The 23,120-nt window shown below is 36.2% G+C and overlaps 1 protein-coding gene across 1 annotated transcript in view; it reads left to right on the forward strand.

The window, feature by feature from the left end:
* The window catches only part of LOC125238021 (suppressor of lurcher protein 1-like), a 421,475-nt gene that overhangs the window by 290,471 nt on the left and 107,884 nt on the right, over nucleotides 1–23,120 (forward strand). The window contains exons 8-10 of the mRNA XM_048145304.1: nucleotides 3,327–3,415; nucleotides 12,808–12,930; nucleotides 14,109–14,180. Of these exons, the coding sequence (XP_048001261.1) occupies nucleotides 3,327–3,415; nucleotides 12,808–12,930; nucleotides 14,109–14,180 (284 nt within the window). The remainder of the gene's footprint in view (nucleotides 1–3,326; nucleotides 3,416–12,807; nucleotides 12,931–14,108; nucleotides 14,181–23,120) is intronic.

The following is a 23,120-nucleotide window of genomic DNA, read 5'->3' on the forward strand; positions in this document are numbered from 1 at the left end:
TTCGCATTTGATGCGCCCTGTTGGAATGCTACTACACGTGATTACTTAGTGAGCTCGCATGACGCGCCCGATTGGCCCGTATATTCCTGGTGCCATTTTTAGTGCCACTTCCTTACAAAGTAAATTATGAGTCAATGGTAGAACGATAAACAACGAGTTCGGGCAATTAACTCGATGATGCGCAAGTGCTGCCGAATGGCACGAATTACGGCACTGCATACATATCGCACATTCAGTTTTCCACTATTAATCGCATTAAGACTAAAGGGGACAACCGCCTCCTCGAATCCAGTTTTTCATACAGTTGTAATCCAGATTTTCCCCTTAGGGTACGTACAAAAGATGCAAATCCACGTAGCTATGTATCCCTCTTCTATATTAGTGCGACTGGGGAAGTTGCGTTTCGTACGCCACGGATCATTACCAAGTGTTAACTGCTTTGGCTAGGGCAGCTGGATTATATATATCATTGAAAATATTTTGACACAATTGATGCACTTTAATTCATAGCTATGCAATAGCTATGCCACTACGTTTCATTTTTTATACTCTTTGATTATTACACTTGCACCAACTAATTAACTCAGGGTTAGTGGGCTGTCATCTTTCAAATTCCATATAAAATGGTGGGGCCCTTGTATAACAACTGAGAATTAGAAATAATCTAACTAAATTATGATAAAATATATATGATAAATGTCTATAACAAAAATATCTCAAACTAAAAATACTTTCCCTAAAGTAAATATCCAGGGAGGAGAATGATAGTTACATTTGTCTAGATAATCTATCGTCCACTGTCCTCTTAATAAACGACTGCCAAAAACACAGACAGCAATCATATTTTACATAATTTAATAAGTAGCTGTGTACAAAACTATGGACCGTATGATAGTTATGAGTTATGAAAAACATACTGGTCCACGCACCCAACAGGACCATTTCTGCAGAAATTTTGCTCGGAACGGTCTGGAGAGGAACTCCTCTAACTAAATTAACCTAGCGTCTCTTGGAAGGACTTTATGGTACGCTAGATCCATAATTTAATAGTTCTGTTGTATGTACAGTGAACAAAATACATGCACATTTTGTTATACAGTAAGCAATACTAATATAGACAAATAGATAGCATTTTCGTTTACATTTATTTTATTAAACTAAAATGGATGCTATCTCGGCATTTTCGCAAAAAAAGATTCAAAAACTTTTTTTTCTAAAATAGGTAAATTTTATGTTTTTCCTACTCAGAATCACGAGTCCTTTCCATCCTACTAGGCGGTAAAAAGCGCCCCCAATTTAATTTTTCCACTTTGTTACTATTTTTCAAACACTTTGTACAGTGGTTACAAAGTGGAAAGTATGCAAAATAATAGAACATTTTGGGACCATTTTTTTGTCTCTTGTTTTTTATCCTAGATCGAAATGGCTCGAATGGCTAATGAGTAGGAAAAACATATTTACCTACCTTAGAAAAAAATTGTGATTGTTCTCCACTATTCTCGCGAAAATGCCGATCTGCGTGGTTTAGAAGTATCGGACTGATACAACTGTTTCGAACAATGCTTATTACTTAGCATTAGTTACCGATGCCGGAGACAATAGCGACAGTAGGGTATTATTGGGTAGGGTATTACACTGATACATTATCGGTCTATCAGGGACAAATGTTACGTTTTTCGTTGAAAAAAAGAAACTGTTAGTAGGGCATTATTGGGGGTTCTGGCTCACTTCTAATTTGCGTGAGCGTCAGAATGGCAGGTGTACATATAGCAATCCTGGTGTGGTATAAATACGTCAGGAGTTAGTGCTAGCAATGTGCCAAATGTGCGCCAAAATTCGAGCAATGTGCTCTTTGAACTCCAGAGATATTTAAGAAATTAATGACACCCGCCATTCTGACGTCAGGTTGGCGGGTGCACTTCCAGTTCTAGCTAATGGCTGCTTACTCAAGGGTGAATGTACTGCCTAAGGTTAGTGCTCGCAATGTGCTTCACACACACTAATTCAGAGAGCCGTTGAAGAGTAATATGCGATTGAATAAATATATCTATAACGCCTGCTGAAATAAAATAGCAATGTTCATTGCCTGCAATGCAGCATTAACATGCAGGCGCTTTTCACAAAAAAGTGATACTTATAGATATATTTATTCAATCCCATATTACTCTTCAACGGCTCTCTGAGTTAGTTTGTGTTTCATACATGTGGAAGCACATTGCGAGCTAGTAACCTTAGGCAGTACATTCACCCTTGAGTAAGCAGCCATTAGCTAGAACTGGAAGTGCACCCGCCAACCTGACGTCAGAATGGCGGGTGTCATTAATTTCTTAAATATCTCTGGAGTTCAAAGAGCACATTGCTCTAATTTTGGCGCACATTTGGCACATTGATAGCACTAACTCCTGACGTATACCACACCAGGATTGCTTGATGTGCACCCGCCATTCTGACGCTCACTAATTTGCGGTTGGTTTTTACAATTGAACTAGCTCAATGTATAGAGAATGTATCGGCAATATCATTAGAGTTCATTTTACCAACCGCACAAAAAAGCATATGTTGGTTTTCATTTTTACGATTGCTTGTATTTAGTGCTAAATATGAGTTGGAGTATGAGCATCACGAGTCTTTGAACTGACTTAACATAGATCTTATGTTGTAGCAATAAGGTTTAAAACATTTGCGCATTTCTGTTCACACGGTGATATCTAGCGGAAGCGGACGGTGACCACTAACCGCCTATTGATAGTTGAAGAACCGTGTTTTGTTAGTAAAAATAAATGTATTGTAGGGTGCATTGGGGTAATTTCGATAGTCTTCTAATTTCAAAAGTCACATAAAAATCACTATTAAGTATTTCCATCATATCCAGTTTCCCCTTTCGAAATTTCCCGAGCATTTCTGTGTTTCGAAATTACTCCAATTCGAAAGACTTAAGTAAGTTCAAAGATGCTCATACTTTAACTAATTTTTTTAGTACTAAACACAAGCAAACGTAAAAACGAAAACCAACATATGCTTTTTGTGCGGTTGGTAAAATGAACTCTAATGATATTGCCCATACATTATCCATACATTGAGCTAGCTCAATTGTAAAAACCAACCGCAAATAAGAAGTGGGCCAGAACCCCCAATAATACTAACTACAGCGATTTTTTTTTCAACGAAAAACGTAACATTTTTCACTAACAGACCGATAATGTATCTTATACTTAAATATTTTTCGAATACCTAATGTTCGTGTATATTTTACGACAGAAATGTTTCATCATATACATAACTAAGTATATCAATATACCTATTATTTCTTCTTTATGTCTTTACAGTTGTCTCCGGCGAGCAGACATCATCAAGATCTTCGATGGCAAGGATACCACTGCTCCTGCCATTGCAATGCTGTGTAACGAACTAACAGGTGATATACGCATAAACATCTGCCTAGTATACTGTTAGACACCGCAATAGCTGCAAAATACCTGGTATGTAACCCACCATGTGTTTTTAACGGAAAATGTAAGTATACAATGAATATCATTGCTATCGAGTAATGAATTAAAAGCTCATGGTAACACCTACTCATATTAGAGAAGTGATTGAATGTGTTTTTTTTACAAGCTTTTATTTAATTTCACCGGTCCCGTTGTCTGTTTGTAACCACCAGAGGGCCTTGTCGTTTTTTCTTTCGTGTATGATATCTATTTAAATTTATAATTTATATAAAGTAGTGTGACTACTTGAAAAAGAACAAATCGAAAAATATTCAATAAAATAATTTGATTTGTTCCCTAGTTGCACTTCTCGGTTTCTGAAATTTTGCACCTGTAAATCACGTGACAATGCAACATTATGGTATCAATATCATGGAGCTAATCTGACGATGGAGCAGAAGGGTGGCCATAGGAACTCTGTAATGAAATATCGTGTCCCCATCGAGTAAGGGGTTTTTAGAAACGTCTCGAAGAGCAGTAGATGACTGTTGAAAGAAAAGTACAGTCGGCAATAAAATCTTGTGCTAAAAATATTTTTTTAAGAAAAATCAAAAAAACTTATGAAAGGTCTGATACCCATCTCATACTTGCTAGTGTATTTTAGGTAGCTGGTTTTTAGGGTTCCGTAGTCAACTAGGAACCCTTATAGTTTCGCCATGTCTGTCTGTCCGTCCGTCCGTCCGTCCGTCCGTCCGTCCGTCCGTCCGTCCGTCCGTCCGTCCGTCCGTCCGCGGATAATCTCAGTAACCGTAATCACTAGAAAGCTGAAATTTGGTACCAATATGTATATCAATCACGCCAACAAAGTGCAAAAATAAAAAATGGAAAAAAATGTTTTATTAGGGTACCCCCCCTACATGTAAAGTGGGGGCGGATATTTTTTTTCATTCCAACCCCAACGTGTGATATATTGTTGGATAGGTATTTAAAAATGAAGAAGGGTCTACTAGGATCGTTTTTTGATAATATTAATATTTTCGGAAATATTCGCTTCTAAAGGAAAAAAAAGTGCGTCCCCCCCCCTCTAACTTTTGAACCCTATGTTCAAAAAATATGAAAAAAATCACAATAGTAGATCTTTATAAAAACTTTCTAGGAAAATTGTTTTGAACTTGATAGGTTCAGTAGTTTTTGAGAAAAATACGGAAAACTACGGAACCCTACACTGAGCGTGGCCCGACACGCTCTTGGCCGGTTTTTCAAAATATCAGAAAACAAGTAGGTACTTAACATTTTGATATATTTGCCGAAGCGTTCGTCTAAAACTTAAATAATCAAGCTGTTCTTTCATTTAATCGATAGATTCATAAGGTTTTACCACAGTCCGAAGAACTTAATTAAGTTTTGCAAGGAAGTGTATTCGAACTATTACGAGTTCTACTCCAATAAGTCGAATTGTCATGCAAGGATTGACCCGTAGGATATGATTGGATTGGATTCGATTAATATCGAACTGATACTCAGGCATGTAAGGTAAACCAACTTGCATTGAACGCTTCTACAATGTGTAAACATTCTAAACATACATTTTGAAACCCATATCTGGAATACTTGCATGTATCGTAAAATACATAATAGAAGTGTGGCTAATGAAATATTGCCCCAACTTTTGGCGGGAAATTCAAAAAATCTAGGGCTGGTCACATTTGGTATAGTAGGAGATATAGTTTTGATACTAGAAAATATTTTTGTTTTCTGTGCACACTTATATTGAAAATCAATAGAAATTGCTAATATATGTACAGAAATTTGACAAAATCTGTTAGCATTTGATCCAATTAATGGTGGTAATTGACATTTTTAGGGTTCCGTAGTCAACTAGGAACCCTTATAGTTTCGCCATGTCTGTCTGTCCGTCCGTCCGTCCGTCCGTCCGTCCGCGGATAATCTCAGTAACCGTTAGCACTAGAAAGCTGAAATTTGGTACCAATATGTATATCAGTCACGCCGACAAAGTGCAAAAATAAAAAATGGAAAAAAATGTTTTATTAGGGTACCCCCCTACATGTAAAGTGGGGGCTGAATTTTTTTTTTTCATTCCAACCCTAACGTGTGATATATTGTTGGATAGGTATTTAAAAATGAATAAGGGTTTGCTAAGATCGTTTTTTGATAATATTCATATTTTCGAAAATAATCGCTCCTAAAGGAAAAAAAAGTGCGTCCCCCCCCCTCTAACTTTTGAACCATATGTTTAAAAAATATGAAAAAAATCACAAAAGTAGAACTTTATAAAGACTTTCTAGGAAAATTGTTTTGAACTTGATAGGTTCAGTAGTTTTTGAGACTTACTTACTTACTTTGTCGGCGCGACGACCCAAAGTGAGTCCTGGCCTCCAACACAAGAGCACGCCACTTTACGCGGTCCAGAGCGACCTCTCGCCAGCCCTCGTTAACGCCGAGTTCACGGAGATCTGCTTCCACTCTATCTGCCCAACGATATTTAGGATGGCCAGCGGGACGGCGTCCAGTTGGACAACCCAGATAGGCTCTCTTGACTGCCCGATCCTCACCCATCCTTATAAGATGGCCAAGCCAGCGGAGACGATGTGCCTTGGTCTCACCTATTATATTCGGTTCGGCTATAAGATGTTCAATTTCGGCATTTTTTCGGATTCTCCAACTGCCATCGTCTCTTTTCACGGGTCCCAGAATCTTCCTGAACACCTTACGTTCTGTTACTAGGAGGCTGTTTTCCTCCTTGAGTGTTAGTGTCCAAGCCTCACACCCATACATTAAAATGGGGCGGATCACGGTCTTATAGATCCGTAGTTTTGTGTGTCTACTAAGAAGCTTGGACACCAAGACCTTGTGGAGCGCAGCACTGCAGCGTAAGGTGTTTTGAGTTCGGATGTTGATTTCGTCCTCCCTTGTATGTGTATCAGTGACAGTGCACCCGAGGTATTTGAACTTGGAAACGCCCTTGTACGCGTTTCCGCCCACACGTAGGTTCTGCCTCTGGGCGCGACTGTCCCTGTACCGCTTCATATGGAGGTATTCCGTTTTCTCATGGTTGATTCTGAGACCCACTTTTGCTGCTTCTTGCTCCAAAATCCTTGCCGATAATGCCACCTCTTCACGGTTTTCCCCTAGCAAGGCCAGGTCATCCAGAAAAATTTTGAGAAAAATACGGAAAACTACGGAACCCTACACTGAGCGTGGCCCGACACGCTCTTGGCCGGTTTTTAAGGTTCAAATGTCTGTCTTAGGGGTAGAACCTGTGAAGACGAGTGCTGTAAAGGGCTCGAAACGTAGGTCATGATGTTAATATACGCGATTAATCCGTTTAAAAGAGTTTTATTTCAAATGTCTGTTTAATATGTTAAGTAGGTAGGTAAAGAAAATGCACTATCGACATTTTTGCCGCTCATATCGTCGCTGCGCGTGCAAAATTCGCTGTGATTTTTAGCGATTTTTCGTTTTCAATGCCATTTTAAACCTTATTTCTAAATACATATGCTCCAAAAACAGCATCGAGCTCATTTCAGTATTACAGGTTTTATCAAAAGTAGTTATGTGATGCCCATACATTGAATGTTCTTCCTATAATCGCTAACTGCAATAAATCACATAACTACATTATCTTCTTAATAACAGCAGTTTTGGAATTGCGCCTGCTATGTGAATTATGACACATAGCTATATTTTCGGAAATATTGTATAAAAAGATGTGTTAGATGTTTGTGCCCGATTTGTACAATCTCATACATAGCGATAATTTTGTACTATTTGTAGAAATCGTGAATGTTTCCAGATCGTGTGTTTTGCGTCACATAGCAGGCTTTTCTTATAAATATCTAGCCTACTCTCTTAAAACTTGTTTAAATAGTGTATGGTAGGTGGGTTTGTCGTCAAGTATAACCTCTATAAATGAGACAGAGAGTGTAGTTTCCCTTTTTATTGAGACTATGTCTGAAAGTACTCACTCTGACCGAATAGTTATTTTTTAATATTTGTTAAAAATAAATCATTTCAAATTGATTTTTAAGATTAACTGTCAGAAATTTCTTAGTGTTTAGTATACTGACAAATTTCGTATAGGGTTCAGTGTGTGTAAACGTACTTATATTACAAAATATTGAAATAAGATAAATTTATGCTAAGTAACTCAAAAAAACAGCAAGTGATTTAACATTACCTTGAAGTGGTAAGACATCGTTTTGTATGAAATTTTGTGTGATAAGATCTATCTATCCTTTCTGGAAACATTTTAAAATAAATTAATGAAAATGAAATGTTTAATAAATGAAAAAACACTGACTTGAGAAATCACATAAAGTTTTGAATGACAAAGATTTTTTATCTTTTTCGGATCAAAAGGGAAAAATGGAACCCTTATACAATTGTGTACTTTCTTGCCAATCCGTTTATCTATATGTCAATATTCTTTATTTCGGAAAAACCCTATACTCAAGTGTACTGTACTGTACCGTTCCTTGAAGCTGTAAAAAAGCCTCATTTTTAAGTAGGTAAATACAACATAGGTTAATTGAGTTGAAAAAAATACTACACTCTCAAGGAAGTCAAAATTAATAGGGTACTTCCGGTTGACCTAAACTATGAAATTTGGAAAATAAATCGTATTACACCATACATCAGTACATGATTATTTATATAGTTGTGAGAAAAAAAATAGTAAAATGTACACGTAACCTTCGGTGTTCGAGCCAGACTAGCATTATCCGGTTTTTTCAAGTTAAACATGCATAATGAAAACTTATTCAATACATAAATGTTTACATAATACCGCATTGAGCAACTTTGTAACTGAAATAACCACCATTCATAAAAAATAATGGAATAAATATATTATTATAGTTGTAATATATTGGTAGTAGTAATATATTAATTTAATTGAGTTTTTTATTATGGTTAGTTAATACACAATTTAAGCGTATAGTTCTAATTCGTGGTTTTTCTGAAATAATTACAATACAAATAAACAACAACATAGTTAATTCAAATCATATGATTAAATAACTATGTGACGATAAAGTGCACAAATTGTATTTTGTTCCTTAAGAATAAAATCTAGTTATGTGATTGTAAGACACATACCGGTTATTTACGACTCAAATTATAATCGCTATGTAACATATTTATGAAAAAATATTTTTTTAACCTTATAATAACTAAAATATAATTTCAAGTAATTTCTTAATGTATGCAAAAGTGAAAATACTTATTCAATAAAAATATTGATTTGTTTATGTTCAATAATTGCCGAAATAAACAGTTTTTTGTGTCTCCTGTAAAGTAGGTTAAAAACACATAGCGAAATTTGCACGCGCAGCGACGATATATAGACATGTTTCACCAAGATATTTTTATATATTTTATATTTTTATTGCCATATAAGCAGTGGTGGCCGAGTGGATATGACGATGACGCCCGACTTTCAATCCGGAGGTCGCAGGTTCAAATCCTGGCTCGTACCAATGAGTTTTTCGGAACTTACGTACGAAATATCATTTAATATGTACCACTAGCTTTACGGTGAAGGAAAACATCGTGAGGAAACCTGCATACATCAGCGAAGAAATTCAAAGATTTATGTGAAGTCTCCAACCCGCATTGGGCTAGCGTGGAGACTATATAGCCCGAGCCCTCTCAGACATGAGAGGAGGCCTGTGCCCAGCAGTGGAACGTATATAGGCTAAATTATATTATTTATTTTATTTTTTATATTTTTATATCAAATTACTACTGACCAGTCACTTCACTGATTTCTTCTAAATATTGGTTTTTCGTAAGTAAGTCGTTACGTTCCAATATTTTTATTTTATTAATGCTTTCCAGAGCTTCGAGTTTCTCCTTGTCTTTACACTCTTTTCCTGTTTATGAGATTTAAGTTTTATTATATTCACATACTTAATCAAAGTTATAGGCAAATGTTAGAACTAGTACTTAAAGTATCAAAATATTAATAGAGCACCAACCTACTATATTGTTTACGACTTGTAAACTTTGCAGTTTTCCATTATATGCCGCTTCACGTCGACTTCGCTCTTGGTTGTAATTATTTATTAGCTTAAACAGCAAATTGCGGACCTCGCTTGGTATCGTCATTGTTATAATATTTAAGATTTACCCTTAATAACCCGCGAACAATTTGAATAAGTGACATAAATTGACAGCAGACTTTTAGCCTTTTTTTTTAAACCATAGACAATTGGTGATACCACAAGGAAATATCTGTCAACAATATTTGGCTAGCCAGACTCTATCAACAAATTATCTGGGTTACCCAACATAGTTTGAAAAGCATTTAAAAACCAGAAATGCCCAAAGATTCGACCTAACTACAACATTTTTTCCGTTAAATCCATTCGCCAAATTAGGCAACATCGCAAATTTATTGAAATTCGTAGACTTGCTAGAACGGTTGCCGAGATTCCTGAAATATTTATATGTGTGTTTCGTAAGCATAGTTCTTGATTTGTCAGGTGAAAAAACAAACAAAGTGCCGCAGTGGTAACTTTCCATTAAATGAAACTCATATACATATACATACATGCAAATATGAACGCTGAAAACAATAAATACCTTCACTCTTTTTAGGGTTCCGTACCAAAAAGGTACAAACAGGAACCCTTATGGTGCGACTCTGTCCGTCTGTCTGTCCGTCTGTCACATTCCTAAATATTTCGAGAACTACTAATGCTATCAACTTGAAATTTGGAATAGTTATGAACATTGTAAACCTCTACAAATAGAAAGTATAATTTTTTTTTATTTATGAATTTTAATTGTAGAAAATGGCCAAAATGAATGGGGGGCAAACTGTTAGTTTCAAGTTACTAGATCAAGTGGGATATCGTTAGAAAGAGCGCAAATTGAACGTAAATAAACTATTTTTTATATTTTTTTTGTTGTGGAAAAAAAAGAATTTTGAAGCAAAATGTAAACAAAAATACCGTTCCACCCCCCCCCCCCCTTATCTCCGAAGTTTACCAACTAAAAATTATGAAAATTTTAGGAAACATTGGTTTTATACTGTTTTAAACTGTTTAAATCGGTTAACATTATAAAGAATTATCCCTGAAAAACCAACATAGTATACAGGTCGCGCAAATTAGTTAGCGAATTCACGAAGAGATGGCGCTATACACAATAATGCTCATTAGTACCTATACTTTTGTCTTCTAGTCAAGTCATTAGAGTTATATGAAAACATGAGATTATTTTAACTAGGTAGTTTGAAAGAAAGTTTGTACGGGACCCTCGGTGGGCGAGTCCGACTCGCACTTGGCCGGTTTTTTTTTTTCTTTGGGCTGGAGGGCGATTTTTTAATCTCACATACGGGATTTTGTTACTAAAATACCGGTTGAAAACGGTGACTTGCTTATTATTTTCAGTGTCAATTTTTTTCTGAATTTGAAACTCGTGAGACTCAAAAATCGACCCGCAGCATGTAAAAATAGAGCCCACTGGTAACTTTCCACTAAAAATAGGGCCATGATACTTTAAAGGACATTATCATTAGCTATTGGCTTACCCTACATGCGACACGATAACACACACTGCACAAAGTACAGCGTATTGATTGTTTAGGAACTACTTTGTCGTGGTAGCGAGCGTGTCACTGAATGAGTAATGATTTTTCAATTACCCGTGACTTGCCTTGCCTACCTTTGTATATCGAGCTTGGTGCCTAGGAACACTGAAACTAGCTGCTTTATCAATTTATAAGTCTTGTTCAACTACTATGTTTGGTACAAGATTGATTTTTGAAAATTTTGTCACTACTACTTTTGAAGAAATCAGGTCTCACGAGTTTTTAAAACCTTATTTGATAGCAAAGGCGTAGGGAAAATGTACGTAATTATCTGTTTTATCAAGTAGCTGTTCGGGGGCATTGATCATCTTTCTCCATACAATGAATGCCTTTTTCCGTGACGTTTACACTATCAAGTCGTATTAAAATTCATGGCACACGAAATGTGAAATAGAAATTGTTTTTTGTTGCAGTTACATGAAAATGTACCTGCATAATTTTCCGGAATACTCACCTATTTAGATTTGCATAATATGATAATACAAGCTATTAAGAGAACACTATTACAGCCAGCTCCTTTACTCGGTTGGGTTAATTTGAAAAATTAAGTACCTAACTTTTTCGATCCCTGGGGCTAAGTTTGGTAGGTTCAAAACATAGCTTCAAAATTGCAGGATTGAAACTCATTGATAAAGTAGATAGACACTTTTGCAGACCACATTTTTGCTGGAACATTCAAAATTTCATTATTTTTAAAATAACAATTTATTTGTTAATCGGTCGGTAGCATACAGACGATCATTCCCAGTGTAGGACGCGTCACGCGGCTAAACCGAAGATCGATGGAATCAGGCGTTACTTTGCGGAAATCCATGTTAATCGTAAACTAGAACTTTCCTTTGCTAATCCGCGAATAGATAACGTGCAAGTCAATCAGTGCTAACCTGTTATAATTACTTGCGTATTTTTTACATGCAATTAATTTTCCCACCCTCCCACCGCAAAAATAAAAATAAATACGCAAATAAATATAACAACCCACCACCAAAAATACAAAACTCGACACGTGTTTCGCCTCTCTACGAGGCATCCTCAGGAGCTGATGTTGACGGTCCGAAGTCCCGCAACTGACTGATCGTCCCCAGAATGGTCGGCCATATTTATACTTTTGCTTGGTAGGGGGGGGGGGGGGGGGGGGGGTGGACAAAGTATAAATATGGCCGACCATTCTGGGGACGATCAGTCAGTTGCGGGACTTCGGACCGTCAACATCAGCTCCTGAGGATGCCTCGTAGAGAGGCGAAACACGTGTCGAGTTTTGTATTTTTGGTGGTGGGTTGTTATATTTATTTGCGTATTTATTTTTATTTTTGCGGTGGGAGGGTGGGAAAATTAATTGCATGTAAAAAATACGCAAGTAATTATAACAGGTTAGCACTGATTGACTTGCACGTTATCTATTCGCGGATTAGCAAAGGAAAGTTCTAGTTTACGATTAAACCGAAGATATTTTTTCACTGGTAGGTTTTTTTTCTTATACCACGTCGGTGGCAAACAGGGTATACGGCCCGCCTGATGGAAAGCGGTCACCGTAACCTATGGACGCTTGCAACTCAAGGAGTAACACATGCGCGTTGCCGACCCATTAGAAACTTGAACACTCCTTTTTGGTTCCATACTGTAGTTCATCGGGAATACCTCGGCAGGGAGCTCATTCCACAGCCGGAGCGGAGGGTATTTTTATTTTCTAAAAAGTCACAGGCAACAGCCATCAATAAAAAAATTATACTAACTCACACTCATGACTATTTTTTGTCATAGGTTACGAGGTGCTCTCAACTGGTCCGTCGCTGCTGCTGCAGTTCACAGCGAACTCCGCCACTCCGGGCCAGGGCTTTGCTGCCACCTTCCATTTTCAACCGCCACCTGACTCCACGGCAGCCGGTATGGCTATCAGCGTCACATAATATTTGACTGGCTAGGGTCATTGTGCTGTTTCCGTATCTACTGTAGATATATATATCCACAGATCCGCTCACGGAATAGCAAATAAGGTGTTACGTTTTAAATATGCTATTTGCGAAATATATTTTTTGACTAGACATGTTTAAATATCGTTTATAATAGATAATAATAATTGCAATTTTATTAGCCAGGATAAATCCCATAGTCCAGTACCTACTAGACAGTATAGTCAATCACTTTCACTTAATAACCCAGTTCATTTTTAACTTACAAAATAGTCCTTACACCCTGGCCACCCATGACACGGGCAAGGGCAGCATCCGCTCGGTGTACACTGTACACATTTCATTAAAGTGTCAAAAGGGCCTCTACGTGTCGGCTTTAGCTCCGCGCACGCTTTCCAATAGTCCGGAATACCATATGGTTTCCGTGATGGGAAAGACATTGCAATAAGTGCAGCAAAGTAAGGTTTATGTTCAAATTTCGTCCAGTGGACGAAAACTAGAGCTGGGCGGAAACTAGCACAATGAAACTACTTTAAATGATGTCGTCATATACAAAACTTTGAGACATAATGTAAATATACTGAGCGAAAACCTTGCGAAAACAAACTTAAATTTGTTAAATTCTTATTCAATTTACATTCCAATTCGTTGGAAGCGTCTTGTAATAAATGCGACCAATCCGGTTAAATTTGCGAGCAGAGCCAGCAAGGTATGAATAGGAATTTTGGCTAAGGTCCAGACGGCCCCTTGTGCTTATTTCAGAAGCACTGGAAATAGCACCCTAGTTTTATTTATGAGTTCTACGAAATGTTCATACCTATGCAATATTAAAACATAAATTTAAATGCAACAAACTTGCTTCACAGGCGATTTCAAAAAAGATTACTTATCTACAATAAAATGTATGCTTGAAACACTAAAGCCTAATATTAGTAATATAATTTCTTCTCTATTTATGTACTGGCTTATGAGTATTGCGGCGCACGCCATCTCTTGGAAACTGTTTGCACCAAGTGAAATTCTGAAAACGTTGTTGACTCCGCTCCGCTAAAGCTCGTAGGGATGTTACTATCCGTTTTATTATTTAAAGAGGGCGGCGAGAGATGGCGCTGTTTCCTTGAAATTGCTTATAATTATTCATATTTGTTACAGATTCAGATCGTTTGCTGAAATTAAGTTTCGGCAAGGTGTTCGAGTCTCTAGGGCCTGAAGTCAGCGCAACAAGTAAGTGATATTATTATTTTCATCTATACTAACAAGTAACAAGCAACTTTTGCTAAGGGACCAATCACCAAAGTAATAATTAATTAAAATAACTAAACATCTTAAGAACAATATTACATACTTATATCATCTGAGTCTTTTCGCCTAGTTCGTAGATAAACTATGTAAATCCATGTCGGATTATGGTCATAAAACTTAAACGCAAAATTTGTTCCTCGGTAGATACAGGCTTGCTTATTGTCCAATTTAGCTTAATATAAAAAGATAATTAAAAAAAACCTTTTATATAAATCGTTATTTACTGTAGATGGTAAAAAACGGAACCTTATTCTAGCTAAACAAGTCGAACAAAAGTCGCGATCGCGTACTTCACTGATACAACTTTTATCGAGCATAAAGTTCCGCGATACGATATTCCAATGCCGTCCGGACTGCGCTATTGTTCCGTTCCGCTGAGCCAATACAATTGAATACAAACACTACGTCTATTACCCGGAGATCTAACTCGTGTTGGTTTAGTGATCGATATCGGCGAATTATGTAGACATTCACGAACATCTTGGATCTGGGTGACTAGACTTGACAATCGTTTAAGTACTATCGGCTGCAAAAGTGCATGGAGAAATTATAAATGAATTCATTGATAAATTCGCCATGCACTTTTGCATCTGATACTACATACAGATGTCATATTTATATTATAGATCAAGCAAACGTATCTACTTAGCGTGTCAATTTGTCGAATGAATTCAGTAAAATCCAGTTGTCCTTTTTTAATCGCAGCTTGCAGCTTTCAGGCGTCTATTTTTGTAAGTTAAAGTCAACAAAAACATTAATAAAGATGCCTCGTCACGTGATATGTAATTGCAACAACACAAAAATTATAAACACTCAAGGGCCTGAGACATACTTAAAATCACAGGCAAGTAACAACTTCAGTACAAAATCTGACACGCTTGACAGCCATACAAATAGATGAACTTGTTTCTTCTATCTAAATCTAATTCTGTGTTTAGGTACCTATTTATTTATAGTGTGAGCCTTTCAGCGTCATGTCGACTAAACAGTGATTTATTGTGACGGCCCTGTAAGCTTAAATATCCATGCTTATGCACGTTGCATCCAAGAAGTTTCAGATGGTTTACGTAGCGGATGAATCGCAACTGGGCTCTGATGCAGTAAATGATATGGTAGAGTGATACTGATAAGCTACTCATCTGAGTAGCTTATCAGTATCACTCTAAGAGTACGCCTCGTAGGGTAGCGCCACTGCGGCACTGCCTGTCGAACGTGCTATGGATTCTTCGAGACAGGGTGCATGTTAACACTTTCGAAACCGGGCTCTACGCGGTGCTACGACATTTTCGCTACATACGGGGAAACCCATGTAATCGGCTACGCTTCTACGAGCGGTGTGCCCGACAGTCGGGTTCTTGGTAGCGAAAGTGTTAGTGTTTTGATGTCGGATGAAGGACCTCCTGCATATTCATATTCATATTAATTTATTAATAATATCATTCATATTACATGTCATTCATTATTATTATGCTTATAGTTATCACATATTTAGTATACTATGTATAGGTAGTATACTACAATATCTGTACATTTAAAAATTCATTAAAACTATAAAATGTGTGCTCGAGAAGCCATGTTTTTAGTCATATTAAAGGCACATTCTCTTTACATCTTTCTTACATCCGATAACGGATCAGATAATGTGAAAATGCTCTTAGGCGTACCCTATTTAGGAGTAACCGCATTAATTCTGGTGTTATTCGACAGATTTCACAAAAAGCCCTTACACGATAAGTTTGAAAATCAGCTTTTAGTTAGTTAGAATTCCTAACCAAAAAATTATGTAGATAATTTGTGTTAAATACAACATCAATACTATGTGCATGTACTAGTAAACACAAAATCCGCCTAACCAACTTCAAGAATAACCACATTTCTGTTTGTACATTTTTAAATATAAAGGAAGAAGTGCAATTAGCACTTGCTTGAAAAGCCTGAAAAGTGTTACGAGACCGCTGTTCACTTTACGAACGCTGTAAAATTATTTTTTACCTGAGCTTTAAAATTGAAATTTTAATATCGAATTGATATTTTAACACGGTCGTATTTTTGTGAAAATACTAGTTTACGTTCTCATATTAATATTGTTTTTAATTAAATATAGTGTATTGATAAAAATTATAAGTAAAAATTGTGTCTGAAATGTTAATATTGAGTTTCACGACGCATATAAGTATTGTATAATGTATATTAGAGCACCCATAATCTGTATAAAGTTTTTAAATTAAAACTATGATGTGTATCGCCGATAACTCATGGCACATGAACAATTAAATTAAGTAGTAGGTAGGAACATAAAATAACATACACAATTCATTCACATCAGAAATATTAGTGTTATATAGCCACTATTTTACATAAATCAATTTAAACTTATTTAAATATATATATCAGTACATCTCACTTAACATTCAAACGCGAAAGCACTGAAAAATAAATAAATCAAACTCGTACGACCTTTTACTTTACAGTTTACACCGAGCTGTGTTAAATGCATCTTGGTACGGCAGCAGCGGGCAAATAAAACATCCCGCTACGTATAAATAAGTAAACTGGTTGCAGTACTGGCATAGTTTACGTAATATTTTAATATAGACAGTAGTATAACTACAATATTTATTTTTCTCAAACATGCAATGAAATATTGTCTTTACGTTCCTTAAAATGGACTGGGAAGTATCGCTTTTTGGGCGCAACAACTCGAGAGGACTGTAAAGGGATTTCATATTATTTTTTAGGCCTAGGCCTGCAAAGTAACTTTTTTTATAAAACATTGTCCTTTAGAGCATTTTTTTTATTTCATTGTATGTTTGAGAAAAGCACTATACATGCCTCGGCGTGAAAACGGATTCCCGGCCTCGTATCCCTATCCGTATATACCCACTTGGCCGGAAATCCTCATTTTCCCGGCCTCTGATGTAATGTACTACTACTTTTCAGTATTGATATCTCACATGAGTTGAACAGAACCAATAGTTACTCGTTTAAAAAGTTAACTCACGTTAGCTAAGCCGTTGGAGCGCAAATCAATACTTTGTTTTATACTCGCGATATTTTCATTTACCTACAGCCAAACTAGACTGTATTTGTAATTGCACCATTTACTAATATTGCATGCATACCTATATCCTACACGTTCGGTAAGATAAAGAGACAGTAACATAAACTACGCAGAGAGAAAACCGTAATTGAACATGCAGATTTTTTGGTCTGTTCTGTATTCTTATTTGGAGTTAAACTACTCTACGTAAAATACACTTTGGTTGTAGCGAGCATGCTGCACACAGACCAAGGTTTTCTGGACGTAGGATAATGCTTATACTACGACAAAGTTTATCGCTTATGTAGGTTATTAGGTTCTCCTAGTGTCCACCATAGGGACCATGCCATTTCGAATGTTTAATAGGCAACCAACTAAAATCCGACTTCAAAGCACATTCGTCTATTTGTGATAGAACGATGACGATGGAAGGCGGTCACTGTAGTCTATGAATGCTTATGATGAATGTCATTACATTTTTTTTTAAGTCGCGCAGGTACTTTCTTTTCTTCTTCATCTAAAACGGCTTTGTAAAACGAAGAAATGCCTGTCACAGAACGCTCCTGTCACAATCTTCCTCGCGAAATGCAAATGCCTCACAATTTACGCCACCCCTGGCTGCTTTAGAAGAAAATTGCATAGTTCTCTTGGAAGTTATAAAAAAGAAAAAGTTTGTGTAATATGGTAAGAATGATCTGTAGCTGCTTCATTATTATCTTATCCTCACTCCTGTTTACCGAAAACAGTAGTCAAAACAAAATACGTGAATCTACGGAAGTTTCGGTGCCACTCGCGGTGCAATAATCGCTCCAAAAGTTTTAAAAAATGTGTCTAACTTTTGAACCATAAGTTTAAAAAATATGAAAAAATCACAAAAGTAGAACTTTATAAAGACTTTCTAGGAAAATAGTTTTGAATTTGATAGTTTGAATAGTTTTTGATAAAAATACGGGAAACTACGGAACCCTACACTGAGCGTGGCCCGACACGCTCTTGGCCGGTTTTTTTATTTTTATTTTAGGTACCTTAAGTATCTAGTAAATATTCATTAGCGTAATAGAATTGAAATAAGGAACCTTTTAAAATTACCACTTTGTAAAACAAACACAATCAGGTACTACGTATAAAAAATTCATTCCGAACAATCAAATCAACAGAAACGCGGAAACTGCGCGCAAAGTAATAAAATATGGAAAAGGTCAGCGCATGAAAGCTCGCGGCTTTTAACTATCAAAAACTAGCCGCCTAGCAATCAAAACCGCAGGGGTGGCAAGACTCACAGCACTATTCGGACATAAACTGAAGTTTGAACTGAAATCTAACTGGCAGTTTAGCATAACTTGCACTCTCGAGCGCGAGTTCATACTTGAAGTCGCGCTCGATGTATGGACTCGTACGCGAGACCACCTGCCTGCGTAGCCGAATGCACAAACCAAACGCTCACAAAACGAAACGCTCGTAGATATCTATCTTAATCGCTCTTGCGTATCGGCGCGACAGAGCCAGACTACCTTTCGCGGCGTTTCGTTTTGATTTCGCGTCGTAGAAATGCCATTCGGCTACGGGGCCTGATATCATTCTAATTTCGTACTTTGAGAAACGTCGAGTTTAGCGAAATAGGAAGTTGGATTTTGAGAATGCGAGCAAAAATATTTTTTGATGCGGTTTACCAGAACTTCTATAGTTTAAAAATCGATGTTTCTCTGTTAATTTTACCTATGTACGTACTATCAGCTGCAAAAGTGCATGGAGAAATTATGAATGAATTCATTTATAAATTCGCCATGCACTTTTGCATTTGATAGTACCTACTAATAAAAGCTTTTACAACAAATGCATATAGAATATAGATTCACGTCAAAGGCTATTTTATAGTTGCCATACTGTTAGCTTAGGCACCTAATATCAACTTGTTGGACCGAGAACCCAGCCAATCCTAAGCAGTGCTTGTCAAAACGTCAACTAAAAACAAACTTGGAGAGACCTTAAACGTAATATCAGCGTTCCATACTCGGAACCAGTTGTGTATGCAATGTACATACTACAGCGATTTACTGCAGACGTATATTAGGGCTGTAACATATACGTACAATATACTGAATAAAAAAACATACTAATATGTTTCTAAATGAGCACATGATATGTTTGTGTGTATATAATTTTCTTATGATGTTTTTTGTATTTGTTTTTATATCTGTTTTTTGTTTTTTAACTTCACCATTTTGTCCTGTGTATGTGTGCTGTACTGACTAAATGTCTTTTTCTTTCTTTCTTTCTATGTATGCCCGTGTGGTGACGGATTAAGAATTTCACCTCCCTCTTTCTTCCCGTGGGTGTCGTAGAAAGCGACTGTGGGATATGGGTTAACTTGTGGCGTAGGCGAGAGGCTGGCAACCTGTCACTGCAATGTCACAGTTTCGTGTCCTTTCATTTCAACCCCTTATTTGCCAAAAGTGGCACTGAAACCAGTAGTTTCATGTGCTCTGCCTACCCCTTGATGGGATACAGGCGTGATTGTATGTAGGTACATATGCATGTAATACTTTTCTATCATGATATATTATCTCGAAAAGAAAGAAAGAACGTTCGTATTTCAGTCAGTACTTCTTGTATTGAAACTGACTGAAATAGCATGATACGTTTGTTCATTTCCGTAAATAAATAAATAAATATTGGGGACACCTAGCTTACACAGATCCACTTAGCCCCAAACTAAGCAAAGCTTGTATGGGTGCTAAGCGTACATAAATACATACTTAATATACATAGAAAACATCCATGACTCAGGAACAAATATCTGTGCTCATCGCACAAATAAATGCTCTTACCGGGATTCGAACCCAGGACCGCGGCTCAGCAGGCAGGGTCACTATCGACTGAGCTATACCGGTCGTCACAAAAACATTTGTACAGCAGCAGACTAATGTCAAAATGCACTATCTGTTTAATATAAAGATAAACAGAAACATTAAAAAGTAAATACTTAAGAAGTAAACCATAACTTTTGATGTGAGCGGCTGAAATAGAACAAACTTATGTCACTAAAACAGAATATTATGCTTACTCAAGGCATGTAAACGTTCCTTGTTGAGAATTCGTACGGTTTTCGTAAGTCTCGGTTTCATACGTGGGGCATACGAAGCAAAGCATTTCCGAGTGGAAATGCTTTGCTTTGCACATAGCTAAGTCAAGTGCCGCATGTCAAGTGCTGCATGACATGAATCAATTCAATCAATCGAGAAGAGTTTGATTTTGTAGTTCTTGTTAAGAGGATGCAAATGATGCAATGTACATAATAGGTAGGTATGTGATGTGGGACGTTGAATGAAACAACTATCTCGGAGTATAGAGTTATATTCCCTCAAATAACCTAAGTGACAGCTTATATAGTAGACGAATACACGTGTGTGGGTGAGGTGTAGTACACACACTACACCTCCCTTCTTGATGAAAAAAAAAAATGATTAAAATAAGTTTTCAAAAGTTAATCATTTTTTTTTGGTAAAATAATTATACTTTGATACATTCGTTATAAGAGTTTAATTGGATCCAAAGATAACTACGATATAAAAATAGTGTTTAACAAAGTAAAATAGTCTATAATATAAAGAATTTGTTTAATATTAACCAAAAATATACCAACACAAAAAGAAAAACCAGTTTTTTTTTCAGAGAAAAAAAAATTGCATTTAGTTTTAGATCCAATTTAAAGATTTTTTACAATTTTATAAAGCACTGTGTTTTTTTTGACGAAATAAAACAAAACAATAATAATATAGCTACAGTTATAAAGTTGAAACAAAGGATTTTTATATAGCTATTTATTCGTACACATATTCGTGTAAAAATAATATAAGTATGTAATTTACACAACCGTAATTAGAAAAACAAACAATTTCAACTTACAAGTTAACACGATAAGACAAGTTTATTTACTACATAACTAAATGTATAATACTCTCTAATTAGTAATAATCACATTTTTAAATGCCGTAATGCATTCGTCAATACACTACGAGTCGCATGTCAAGTATGTATATACATGTTTTTGTCCTTGGTACCATTTATTATATTTGATATTATTTAAGTTTATTTGTAACTTGCATTCATTGTTTTACATTTGTATTTTAGTATGACGCGTCTATAGTTAAGAGTACATGTATTATATTAATTTTATTCAACATTAAATATCGTCATAAAGTGGCATCTTCAATGCTTCACTTAAATCAAGGGTCAAGGGTACGCAACGCTTGCATTCGTGGTCGGCCGACCTATCAATAACAATATATTTATTTGCTCAGGGTACAAGGATATTTTTTTAAGCGCGCACACATACAATATATTTCTCATACAGGCAGTTCTTTTAACACTTCCTTACATAATAACCTTCCATGTGTCCAAGGAGTCTTCACGATTGGTACTCGACCGAATCATGATCAGATCTCCAAGGATTCCCTAGCCTGCCTTGTACCCTGGCGTACCCTTGTTAACCTAGTCGCACAACACCGCCTCTCGGGTCATTGTTGTTGCGATAGGTATATTTTATTTTACGCAATTTCTTTCACATTTCATTCTTACAAAATCAAAACGTTCAAACCCCTATCACGCAATTACACACCGCGAAAACATCAACATATAAGATTTTCCGCAACTCCTAGTTGATCAGGCCAGGGTCCTTAGAAAAACTTAAATGTTTTTGTTTTCCATTCCATTTTAAGACCAAACGAATCATTATTTCACTTTCCAAACCTTTCAAAATCATTCATTTAAAACCAACGTTAACTCTTTAGCACTTACCTGTACTTCTCACAAAAAATTCCGACCTTTACAATATCTCGCTTTTATATAAAAGTGTTGTCAATAAGCTCAATATTTATTCATATTTTTTTTTATATTTTGTCAGAACCGTGTAAAAAAAAAAGTCTAGTCCGATACAAAAACAACTTGCTTATTCGTAAAAAACACGTAAAAATAACATTAAATTATTTATTTTAAGTAAACTATATATTTTGACATACTTCAATATGTTTAAATCTGAAATATCGATTACTTTAACATTTAATTGTATTACTAATATACTTTAACCAATCTATGACCTGACAACTAATTGTAATGTGAGCTGAAATAACAGACGGCGCCTGCCGATCCATAAAAGGAGCACACGCGCCGCCGTCATGCGCCATAATGCATAAAGAATGAAAGTATGTCTCTATAATTGTTCTTGTATATCAAATCAATAAATTTAAAGTTTTTTTTTGAATACACACATTACATTAATTTCGTTATAAAACGGAATTTTATATGGGTCACTTAAAAAAAAATCTGAATCCACTGCCTAATTCGTACATTTTTTGTAACTATTCTTGATGATATCACTTACCTACCTAACAAAACTTAGTAAATACTTAAAACAAAACACAAAATATTAGACATAATTCGATGTCCTATACATATAAGACACAAATTGTTCACTATTTTACTTTTAATACACACTTTTCCACATTGACGTTGTATTGTCCTCGCTACCGCCTGCCCAGGACGTGAGCCAAGGCCATGAGCAATCCATCCTGTGCTGGCAATGCCGGAATATACTGGCTGTGCCAGCATCTGCGTCCAGCGACATCACGACACCGACAACCCCCTGCTGCATATCATCCTTTTATCCCTTATTTCACTGTGTTTAAATTGAGCGTTTATATCACTTACGTTCACATTCGTATGATACGTTCGTACTTATCATCAAAAAAGTTTTGTTAACATCACCTCTTAACGAAGTCTACGAACTTTATTTCTCGTCCGGAATTGAACACTGAATTTACACT

This window comes from Leguminivora glycinivorella, chromosome 2 (genome assembly GCF_023078275.1).
Source record: "Leguminivora glycinivorella isolate SPB_JAAS2020 chromosome 2, LegGlyc_1.1, whole genome shotgun sequence".
NCBI classification, from domain to species: Eukaryota; Metazoa; Arthropoda; class Insecta; order Lepidoptera; family Tortricidae; genus Leguminivora; species Leguminivora glycinivorella.